The sequence below is a fragment of the Onychomys torridus genome, chromosome 23, assembly GCF_903995425.1.
Source record: "Onychomys torridus chromosome 23, mOncTor1.1, whole genome shotgun sequence".
Lineage (NCBI taxonomy): Eukaryota > Metazoa > Chordata > Mammalia > Rodentia > Cricetidae > Onychomys > Onychomys torridus.
In genome coordinates, this window is record NC_050465.1 from 66,070,856 (window position 1) to 66,083,320 (window position 12,465).

At 43.3% G+C, this 12,465-nt stretch overlaps 1 protein-coding gene across 7 annotated transcripts in view; it reads left to right on the top strand.

Annotated features, from left to right (window-relative positions):
- Rhbdd1 (rhomboid domain containing 1) overlaps window positions 1–12,465 on the top strand; it is a 125,940-nt gene that overhangs the window by 22,806 nt on the left and 90,669 nt on the right. For all 7 annotated transcript variants that reach the window (XM_036173366.1, XM_036173369.1, XM_036173365.1 and 4 more), the window contains exon 3: window positions 1,013–1,145. In XM_036173366.1, the coding sequence (XP_036029259.1) occupies window positions 1,013–1,145 (133 nt within the window). The remainder of the gene's footprint in view (window positions 1–1,012; window positions 1,146–12,465) is intronic.

Sequence of the window (12,465 nt, forward strand, 5' to 3'; positions counted from 1 at the left end):
TGTGCACCTGGCTCCCTCGTGCTAATGCTGTGAAGGGACTCCTGGGGGTCTTTACAAAAGAGTGTTCTCAGAAGCTGAGTATGCCTGTGAAGCAGGATCAGGGTACACTGGTTACCATCTCATCTTGAGTCCAGTGAGGCATAATACATTTGTATGCAACAGGTAACACTAAGCAAGTGGAATTCTTACATATAGGCAGTCAAGGAGCTACAGAAGCCTGGGGTTCACTGCGAGCTGGTCCTCAAGGCTCAGAAGGCTTCCCGGGGCAGATGAGGTCCCGTAGATATCCTACTTGCAGATGAAACCTCTAAATGTCACCTTTCCTTTATCCCAGTACACCCAAGGATGAGAGGAATTCCTGAAGGACAAGCCTAGAAGACAACCTGTGCCACCTTTATTTTCACAAGTTGTACTTGATATCTCCCACAGTTTTGCATAAGACTCATAAGCACAGAAGGGAGAGAACTGAATTGGTCCAAGGTTACTGAGGGAATGATGTTGCTTGTGCCTTGCAAGAAGCCATTAAAATAAATACTGTGATGGAGAGATGGTTCAGCAGTTAAGAACATATCTTGCTCTTCCAGAGGACCCAAGTTTGATTTCCAGTACCCTTGTTAGGCGGCTCACAGTTATCTATAACTCCAGCTCCACTAGAAGACATACACTTGGCTTTCAGTGTTTTTCCATAGAGATTACAGGAATACACACTACTGGTATTTGTTCATGTTCATACCCATATGGCACAAAATGAGCCACTGTAAAGTGACAGTTCCCTGGCATTTGATACCATTGCTGGTGGCCCATTCCCACCTTCTGTGTCCTATACTTGGGAGCAGTTTGAACTTCCCTGTCGGGACCCATTGAAGCATCTGACTGCCGTGCTCACTGACTGTGTTTCAGAGGAGCAAGCTGGATGTAATCACAAGTAATGGTTTTTATATTTAGTTTTCTTTGTGCTCAGTGATTCTATGTTTCAATTGTTGATAGTGGTGTGTTCTCTATTCTCTTCTAGGAGTTTTGTTTGCCTTGAAAGTTCTTAGCAACCATTACTGCCCTGGCGGCTTTGTCAACGTCTTGGGCTTTCCTGTCCCCAACAGGTTCGCTTGTTGGGCAGAGCTGCTGGCCATTCACTTCTGCTCCCCAGGGTAAGTCTTTACCGTCAGAGAACGGTCACGAGGAGCTTGATGAGCCTTGTGGAGAAGGAGTCCAAACAAGTTATTGTTTATGTGGTGTTGGCCTGTAACCCCAGCATTTAGGAATCTGAGGTCAACTTGTGTTATAGAGAAACTCTCTGTCTTAAAAACTAAGTCAAAAACAAAACAAGTTACTTTTTGACAATGAAGTTTATTTTTTAACTGTGAAAACAGATTTGAGTTCCACAGTTTTGATATTAGACGTTTCCAGGGTTGAATCCTGTCAGCTACTGTACTGTGTAATTTAGGAATTTCAGTTTCTTCTTTTGTACCTAGGAATAAGAGATCGTGGTCTACAGATGTAAGGATCAATATTAACCAGTCAGTAGTGAACTCTAATAACAATATTCTAGAGAACCATATAGATACCACGAAAGATTTAAAAAAAAAAAAACAACAAATCATGCATGTACTCTGGTCTAATGCTTTGGGGCCATGTTAAGCTAGAAATTGTCTTGGTAAGAAACTTTTTGAATAGAGAATTTTTACACAGTAAATGGATGAAATCTTTTGGGTGTAGTGGTACAGGCTATAATCTCAACATTTAGGAGTCTGAGGCAGGAGGATTGATTGCAAATTAGAAGCCAACCTCAGCTACATGTTTCAAAACAAGACAACAACAAAATGATCAAACTCTGATCCATTTGGAGTGGAGAAGCAGCTGTAGGCTGAAGCGTCTATCTAATTATTCTTTATTACTAAAAACTCAGGATCAAATATTGGAGTAAAACCTGAATGGTCAGAGAAGCAGTGGAAAAGCGACCAGTGACCTCCTCTCTCACCTTCCTCAATCCAAAAAGCTGAGACTCTTTCTAAGCCCCACCCTACTGCTTCTTGTGTCTCTCTACATGTCCTCAGTCCTCCAAAACCTCTATGGCTAATTTTGATCAGCTAGTAGCTAACTGCCCTCTGATTCAAAGTAAACTTTATTTTTAGTCTTGACAGTGTCACAGGATATCAAAATATCCCACAACAGTAGGCTAGGCCCCACTCTATTTACTTTGTCTTTCCTCCTTTGTTAACGTGGCTTCCTCAGAAACCCCTCTGCAGAACCTCGGGGCTCCAAGAACTACCATTTGGACCTCTAATCCAGATAAGTTTTCCTGGACCAATGAAGACATAGAGATGTAGAGGTTAATAAAGAGCTCTCAATAGATACTAGACCCATTCTGATTTCACCTCCTGACTCCCACCTAGTCACTCTGAACTTTCCAACTTTGGTTCTTTCTCTGCTGTTTGGACAAAGGAGGATAAATTGTGTTATATGTCCTATCTCTTCCACCAGCTTCAGTTCATACAGTCTGTATTATGCAACTGGAAATATGGCCTATGGGGACCTGGGCAGTGTTTACACAGAAGATTTCAAAATTAAGGAAGGAAGGAAGGGAGGGAGGGAGGGAGGGAGGGAGGGAGGGAGGGAGGGAGGAAGGAAGGAAGGAAGGAAGGAAGGAAGGAAGGAAGGAAGGAAGGAAAGAAGGGAGAAAAAGAGGTATTTATTTATTTAGTTGGTTAGTTAGTTAGTTAGTGTTCAGCTAGGAGCTTTTATTTTGGTTTTGATTTGTATGACTTGTTGGGTGCTATGTCTCGTTTCGGAACACACTCCCTATGTTGTATGGTGACCTACTAACTTGGATCCTTCTTTAATGCTAATTCTCTGTTATGGCAGCCATTGGCAGCTGGCGTATAAAATGGCACAGACGTGGCACTGAACATCGCCCACTTACAATTGTGTTGCTGTTTGTGACAGTTCTAGGAGGACAGCCCAACAACAATCTTCAACGTTTTCTTTAAAAAGGGTCTAGTAATGTCGTCTCTTATCTGAGCAGCCCTCTACCTGTCACTCATAGTTCTTCCACTCCTTTGAGAAGACTTCGTTTTCTGTGTACCCAGTAGGCTCTTGTGTGTGCCTAACAGCACTCAACATTCATATGAAAGTCACCCCCCTGGTGCATAAATTTCTATCCTCTAGTGAGTCCACTGAAAACAGTGCTTTTTAATATTCTCATACAGTGATTTCTGAGTCACTCATCATGCTTGCTTTTTTTGTTTTTTTTAGGGTCTCCTAAAAAAGGAGGTGGTTGCATAATACCCTTCTTCTGTGTGTAGGGACATGATAGCCCGAGCCCAGGAATTAAATGAAATTTCCCATCACTAAAACTTGAAAGAGTAAATCTTTTGATTTTTCAAGATTTGACTGCCTTGAATGATAAACTTCTAATATCAAAGCATCTACTTAGGCATATGTCTAGATACAGACTAAGCTGACCACTGGTCTAGAGAACCAAAAAGCAAATGCTTCTTGAATAAAAGAAATAGCTTTTTTTAAAAAAAAAAAAAAAAAAGCATGGGAGTGGGGACACACAAATGGGAGGGGAAAACAAAGCCAGAGCTCTCGGTGCCCTCCACTGTGAACCTTCTGGTGGCTGTCAAATAGAATTTTCATTGAGGAAACACGGTGAGTCTTTAGAACAAAGCCTGCTTTTCTTGTTAGAGCTACTTGGGCTGCCCTGGGTATGGGAGGGAGAAAAAGTCTGTCCCAGCAGACTTTTGGTCGGTCTCTGGGTTTCGTAAAGCCATGGATAGTAATGGCCCCCAGGTACTCTCAGTGGTAAGAAGGAAAGTGTCCAGAAAAGGCGACAATAGGCCTTGTGCAGGGGGAAGTACTCGAACTCATTTACGTGGTGTCACTGCTCCTGACTGCTCAGCTTCACTCTTGTCATGTCATTTCCTTTCTCTTCCTGGGACCCTGGTAGGTGCCTGTGTTTGTTTGAAGAGGTGTTGCTGCTCCCAAGGCAGCTCAGCATGGGTGGGAAGGGTAGGTCCCCCAGAGGAGGTCCTTGCTCTTTCCCACCTCGGCCCCCCACCAGCATCTTATTGATGTAAATAAGGGGGATCTGATGGCAAGGCTTGTCTTCCAGCATAGATTATGGATCTCTGCAGAAAAGTTAAGAGGAATAAATGGCACCCAGGGTGAGACAGCCACTGAGTGAGTGGCCAAGCCAAGGACCAGGCCAAGTGTGACAGGACCAGCAGTTCCATTCTAGCTGTGTGCCCTCAGGCAAATCTGACAACCTCCCTGGGCCTCATTTTCTCCTATCTGTGGATAGAGGAAGGTGAATGTTTCATCAAGAGCAGATTTAATTTCGTGGGTATCAAGTTTATTCGATTCCGTTAATCCTCTTCAAAGGCTGGGAGAGAGGGAGGGATCAGATACAAAAGAAAACAAAACCTAAATGAGGAACGAAGTCACAATTCAGGAATTAATTTATATTGAAAAGCAAGGAGAAATCTACAAAAGTAGCAGAATGTAATTCCCAGGCCCACCTGCAGTGATTCCCACACAGGTTTGTGCTGCAGAATTTGTGACTCTCTTCCTGGGAAAATAATCTGGGGCTTGCAGTTCTCGAGGGAGGACATCAGGGTGGTTCAAACTTAGGTCTTTATTAACTAGTTCAGAGAACAGTCTTTCATGACTCATCATGTAACACTGGGTTATTGTCCAGACTGGGGAAGCCTCTATTGGGTTGTTTTCATGTACAAACCATCAAATCCGGTGCTTTTCGAGGTGTGTGTGTGTATGTGTGTGTGTGTGTGTGTGTGTGTGTGTGTGTGTGTGTGTGTGTTTGTGTGTGTATGTGTGGGGTCTACACTGTACACTGACCACTGTCAGATGTTGTTTGACTAGCTTGAATGTTGTCACGTACCTCTGGTGGTGTAATGGGACATTTCCCTGATCCCATTACTTTGTGCTGATTGCCAAGACACTAAAACACTTAAACAGTACTTTGAGTGTACAGTTTTCCTTGTGAATTCTGTTACCGGGAGTCCATGATGCTGCCACGTATTCCTGTCTGTAGCTTGTGATCTGCCTTGAAAACAGTTTTGCCTGAGTGTGACAACTGCCTAGTCCCTAGTGTATTTGTATGATTCCCAAAATTGAGACCCAAACTGGTACAGTTATAACGGTTTGTGCCACGTCGTCAAGTATGTGTTGACATAGCGGAGCTTCTATTTAATTTCTGTTGCAACAGTGGTTCTGGTTTGGTTTCTGCTGATGTGATAAATGATAAAGACCATGACCAAAAGCAACTCAAGGAGGAAAGGTTTGTTTTGGTTACAGTTTACAGTCTGTCAGTGATGGAAGCCGTCTTGAGGCAGCAACAGTGAACAGGACTGATACAGAGGCTATGAGAGAACACCGCACATTGACTCGTTCCCAGTGACTTAGTCTGCTGTTTTATACACATTCGCCCAGGGGTGGCACCATCTACAGTGAGCTGAGCCCTCCTACATCAATCATCAATTTAAAAAAATGCCCCATAGACATACCCTAATGCCAGTCTGGTGGAGCCAGTTCCTCTGTTGAGGTTCCCTCTTCCCAGGTGACTGATTAGTATAGAGTTGACAGCACAGCTGTCTGCATTGAGTCGTCCACTTGTGACTTGACACGCTTGGCAAGTGGACGAGTTTTGCAGGCGCTGAGTTCTAACTCTGAGACCATCACCATACTGTCAATACTTGCTCAGCTGTGTTACATAACAGTGTCTGTGACAGCCACACCTGCACTGCCTGTTAATGTCCATAGTGAGCATAAACTGCCTGTTAACGTCCATAGTGAGCATACACTGCCTGCTAATGTCCATAGTGAGCATACACAGTGGGTAGTAGGACCATTTTTGGAAGCCATTTTTGCACTATAATGGCTGACTCAACTCTACACGAAATGACAATAGTCCACATACATAGACTTTCCTGAACCCAAATGAAGTATATTCTTAACTCAGCTTCCCCTTCACTGAAGTCCCCAAACTGTGACCACTCTGTCTACATCTAGTGTGGGAGGAAGTGTGGCAGACAGGAGATTGAAATGGAAAGAGGAGGCAGTGTTAACTGATTGTGGTTAAGGTATTTCACATGAACAAATTTTACCAAACTATGTGAGCACGTGGTCAGGACCACTCTCCCAGCTCTGGCAGGTGCATGGCCTGCTACTTCAATGTCTCAGTTGTAAAAGGCTGTAACCCCTAGCAGTTATGAATTAAATCCTGAGGAAAGGAGGATTGGAGGATTGCTCCCCCCCCCCACCACACACACACCTTGTGTGTATGCTTTGGGTACATTTCCAATGTTAACTTAAACCAAAACACTGTTCCCTTCCCCATAGGGTCTTCCTGATTGGTAAAAGCTGCTAACTCCTATGAAAGTGAAGACAGGCATTTTAGTCTGGTGAAAGTAGAATTTAGCTGTGATTCGATGAAAGAGAGCTTCATATGGAAGGAAGGTATATGTATATGAAGGGTGTGCTGGCTGGTTTTATGTCACCTTGACACAAACTAGAGTTTCTCGAAAGGAGGGAAACTCAATTGAGAAGATGCTCCATAAGATCCAGCTGTGAGACATTTCCTTAATCAGTGATTGATTTGCTGGAGGCGAGGAGGGCAGCCCACTATGGATGGTGCTATCCCTGAGCTGATGGTCTTTGCCCCTAGGATTAAGAATGAGATTGAGGGTGACAAATTAGAAAGTGACAATATGTAGTGTCTCCTGTCCTGTCTCCAAGAGGTGAAGGTGAGCTCCCTTATCTTTGGACTGGTAGAGTTCTGACACATTGTTCAATAGAATACGGCTTAGGTATAATGCTGACATCACGCCTTTTTTTTTAACTTTATGAGTGAAAATATTTCCCCCTGGATTCCATATAAGAAATGTAACTTCATTGTTAACCAATGTAAATGTAACCAACAGTGTCAATTCCAGGTTTGTGAGCCCTTAACTTTAGATGTGGCCTCAGGTTTTCATGCTGTGGCTATAAAGAGTGTGGAATAGAGGCTGCCTACCCCTTGGTATTCTTTCTGGATACCTGACCCACAGAATCTGAATCGAAGAAGACAGTAGTTCTATGCCATACTATGTTGGGGAGTTTTTTCTGCAAGTGTGATATCAGCTGTGAGTCAAATGTCAAGAGGAAAATGGAAGAAGAGAGAGTGTGGAAGGTGTGCCTAGGGAAAAATCAGAGTGAAAATAAAGGAGAACTGATCCATATTGAGCTTGTGTGGAACTATGAGTCACATGGCAAGGCTTCAAAGCAATAGTCTCCACTGTGATTTGAACCCTTGAAGAGTTGTGGCTGGACATGGCTGTTCATGCCCTGTTCCCAGCACAATGGAGGAAGAAGATCCAAAAGATGTTGAGTTGCCTTCTAAGCCAGCCTGGGTTTCATAGTAAGACCATGTGGGTAGGAAAAGAAGGAAGTCAGAAGGAAGAGAGGGAGAGATCTCAGAGAGGAAGGAGAAAAGGAGTTGGGAGTCAGTGATGAATGTAGGTAGTCTGGCTAAACCCTATTTCAAAGGACTTTGGTTTCAGTTTTATGTATAGGTGCTCAGTTGAGTCTATAATAATAATGTCATAGGCTGTAAAGATTTTGAGTTCTGTTTTATATCCACCACTAATTTCTTCAACTGGAGTTGGAAATAGAGGAGGAGTGTCAGAGCCTGTCTATGCCTGTAATGGAAGAGCACTTTCGATTGCCAGGACATTGGTGGCCATGAAAAGAACAGGCTGTGATTACAGATTTCTAGACTATTATGTTTTATTAAGACAAGGACTGTCTGTCCACAGAGTTTCCTGATGACCACCAACTCTCAAGATCTGTCTGTGTGTGAAATGTGTGATTGATACCTCACCTTAAGCCGGAATACTAATAGCAGCTGTTCAGCTGTAAGCAAAGTTGTTAATACACGTCTTTTGGAAAAATACACAGGGCTAGAGAACGCAAAGAAGAAAAGCAGGTGTAAAAGTGCACACAGTCCCTAGATGCTAGTGTCACGTTTCCTTGTAAACTTCCTGAAAAATATTTCCAATGAGAGTGAAAAATGAACAAAAAACACTGGACACTGAGTTAAGATATACATAAGGGGTTTGTGTAAGCAAACAAGCAGGTGATAAACATGCCAATCCAGCCATATTTGAACCAACCAAGCTTTGCAGAGAAGGCTTTTAAACAAGAACAGCCTGCCAGTTGAAATGCACCAGAATGCACCTTGTTCTCTCAGGTTTTGGTCAATGCTCCTGTAGCTCCCTAAGAAGACCAAGGCCTGCTGTCTGGGATTGGGGGTTTTCAAGGATGGCTTACAATGTTTATTCAAGAAGTCACTTAATTTGTACCATCCTTTATGTTAGGTTTCGCACAGAGTGGCCTGTGTATGTGGGCATGCATTCATTTGTCATCCAGGATAAGCATGTTTCTGTAATAAGTATCATTTTCTGCTATAGTATAGGATTATATATTTATCTTTTATTGACTGAGTCCATTGTGTCTTTCTTTGTCCCCTTTTCCTTTCTGTGTGTATGTGGAGGCCAGGGGTTTATATCAGGTATCTTCCCTTTTCTTTCTCTCTCTCTTTTTTAAAGACCTGTCTTACTATGTCTATAACCACTGACTTAGCTAGTTCGGCTGGATCCTCCCAACTTAACTCTCCACCACCAGAATGTGAAGGTCATGTCCTTAATCACATCACCAGCCTGCAAAGGCCTCCCAGCCTAAAAAGCGGGCGTGTCCTCTGTGCTTTATCGCTTTTCCGCACTCTTCCCTCTGTGCGCTCGCTCTCTCTCTCTCTCTCTCTCTCTCTCTCTCTCTCTCTCTCTCTCTCTCTCCCTCCAAGCTCTAGAAAGGTAACCATGGCTCATGACTCTTCCCTCACTGATAGATACATCCAGCACTCTCCTCTGTCGGCATGGCTGCTGCTGGTGGCAGATGGGCGGCGGACGGGCGGCGGCTATCCACGAGCACTGCCACTTAACCAACATTAACCAACATGGCCCACCTGGCATTTTACATAGATCTCAGCAATCTAAACTGAGATTCTAATGAATTTAGACAGCGAATACATGTAGAAGGATGGTCATCCTGTTTCATTTCATGGAAATTGTTTTCCCAGCCCCTTGGAGTTTAGTTCAAATCACCATTCCAGAACTGTTCTGAAAAGATTTGTGGAGTAGGTGAGATTTTTTTTCTTCTGTATCCCTTAAATGTCTGTTTATATATTCCTCTTTTTGTCTTATGTGCTCCCATAAAGAAGTTGGCAGATTCACCCTGCCTTCCAGGAGGACTTCCAGTTGGACAGAACTTAATGTGGTAACATTATTTCACCCCAAACCAAGACTCCCTTGAGATGGATTTTATATAGTGAGACAAATTTTGAAGCTTATTTTCCCTCCCACTACAGTTGGAACTTACTGAGAGAAAGGTAGTAGATAAATGATCTCCTTGGCTGTGGAAACCCTAGCCTGTGAAAAGAGAGACAGTCCAGCCCAGGCCAGAACAGCTGGACTCTAATCCGCCTATTACTGCAGATCTGGTGGAAGTTGGGCATGTTCCATGCAGAGAAGACAGTTGAACCTGACTGCTGAGCTGTCTTTAGATTCTGTTTGCTGAAATTCAGTGTAACCTATCCTCTTAAAATCACTTGTTTCTGGAGAGATGGTTCAGCCTATAAGGTGCTTGCCATACAAGCATGGGGACATGGATTTGGATCTTTGACACCCAAGTAAAAAGCTGGGCACAAGGACTCACTGAGATGGCTCTTTGGGCAAAGGCACCTGCTTCTCAAGCCTAATGACCAGAGTTCAGTCCCTAGAGCCCACATAAAACATCAGCTATGGTGGTGCTCATCTGTAGTCCTGCAGTCCTACAGGGAGGTGGGAGGTGGACATAGGAGAATCCTCCAGAAACTCACCAGCCAGCAAGCCTGACGTACCTAATGTGTCAGAAATAAGAGAAAACTTGCCTCAAAAACAAGGCAGAAGGACAGAACCAACTCTAGAAGGTTATTCTCTGGTTTCCATTTGTGTACCATAGCATGTGTGCACACATTTCATGCATACACATATCATATACATGATAATAATTGAAAAACAATGTTGTGTTCATTTGTGCCTGTCTGTAACTCCAGCTCGCTCTGGGGAGGCAGAGATAGGCGGGTCCCTGGAACCTGCTTGAAAGCGCTTTTAGCTGAATTGTCAAGCTCTAAGATCCATGAGGTACCCTGTTTCAAAATGCTAAGGTGGAGTATGGCCTAGGAGGTCACCTAATGTTTACTCTGGCCTCTACACGAACTTATACCCACACGAGCACATGCATGTACCACACATGCAGACACATTTGAAGATGAACATTGTGGCAGTAGGACCTTATGGCAGTGGCTGCTCACAATCTCTCTCTCTCTCTCTCTCTCTCTCTCTCTCTGTCTCTCTCTCTCTCTATCTCCTTTTTCACACCCACACCCACTCATTGTTTGTTATAACTAAGCTGAAAATGAATAGGTGCCCCTTTTTCCATGTCCTAATTGAAAGATTAACATATTCACTGCAGAAAAATTAAACATAACATGTCTGATAATTAAGACAGTCACCCATTGCTGTGGGATGTTCTGTATATCAAATATGTTGCTCTGATTGGTTAAAATAAATAAAGTGCTGATTGGCAAGTAGCCAGGCAGGAAGGATAGGGTAGACGGAACAAGAAAGAGGAGGAGGCAGAGAACAGGAAGAACTGCCAGCCGCTGCCATGAGAAGCAACATATAAAGACACTGGTAAGCCACAAGCCATGTGGCAAAGTATAGACTAACAGAAATGGGCTAAATATAAGAGTAAGAGCTAGATAATGGTAGGCCTGAGCTAATGGCTAAACAGTTTAAATAATATAAGTGTCTGTATAATTATTTTATACGTGGGTTATGGGACCGCGGGGGCTTGGTGGAACCTGGAGAGAAGCTCTCCAACTACAACCCATCATTGTCCATCCAGAAATAAACCCTATCCTACAGCTGTAGTGTACCCCTGACCCTGGTGCACAGTTATGTTTTCTACATTTAATGTAATCACCAAACCCCAGAAGCCTCCGATTTAATGGCTAGTAAATGCTTCCTGCTGTGGTTTTTCAAATTGTTTGTCCATGTCCTAGTTTTACCTACTGGTATGGCTCTCTGATGCAGACTACAAGTGACAGTGTTTGTCAGTCTTCTTTACAAGTCTTGGCTCCCAAGCCTGAGTACTTGCATAGAGTAGTTTCCCTGGATGGTATCTCCTTGTCTGTGATTTGTCTTGTTTGCGTCCCCTTAAATAATTTCAAGAGGTTGTGATTGTTTATGTTAGTAGTAAGTGGTGAGAAAACCCAAGATGCCCTTCTTTCTGTTTTACATTTGTTGTTCATTTGTTTATGTGTATGTGGGTCAGAGGACATCTCTTAAAAACCAGTTATCTCCCTCCACTATGTGGGTCTCAGGAATCAAACTCAAATGGTCAGACTTGGCAGCAGCTACTTTTACTGATTGACTGAACAAAACATATGGAGTTTTTGTTGTTTATTTTTTATTTTATGTTATGAGTGTTTTGCCTGTATGTGTTTAAATGCACCATGCATGCAGGGCCTATGAAGGCCAGAAAGGGGGTTGAAGCCTTTAGAACTAGTGTTACAGGCAGTTGTGAGCCACCTTGTGGGTGCTAGAAGCTGAACTCAGGTCCTCTGGAAAAGCAACTAGTGCTCTTAACAACTGAACTATCTCCTCTTTGCTCCAGGAAATCTTTTATGCTGAAAATGAAGATATAACCTGGTTTGAAGTAGAAATTAAAGGCATAGGCCTCATTAAGTATTTTAAATCTATTCTGTTTTAAGGTGGTTTTAAGCTAATAGAAAATTTGCAGATAATGTCCAAAAAAGCTCCTATATTTCACACACACCCTTCTGCCTATAATTAACATTTTATTGGTACTACGTCACTGTGTTGGCTTTATTATTGCTGTGACAAACTACTTGGCACACAGATTAAAGACACACTTGTTCTGGCTCTGGAGTTCAGTCTATGATACTTGCTTCAGTTGATGCTTGGCCCACGTGAAGCTGAATGTCATGGCAGCAGATGCTTTTGGCACCTGTGGTACTTCTCACTTGATGGTAACAGGAAGTTGGGGATTGGAGCAAGACAAGACATAGTCTTAAGGACATACCCCTGGAGACTCACTTCCTCCAGGTAGTCCCCACTTTCTAAAGTTTCCAAAACCTCCTCAGATAGTTCCATCCCCTGGGACCAAGACCTTCACTGGTGAGTCTTTTGGGGTGACACTTCATAGATAAACTCTAAGAGGCACCTTAGCTGGAAGTGGTGAGCCGGTGTTGGCACTTGGTTGTTAACTGAAGTCTCTACCTCAGCCAAGTCAGCTCTGGCTGCCACAATGTATCACGGACTGTCTGACCTGCACACTAGAAGTCTGTTC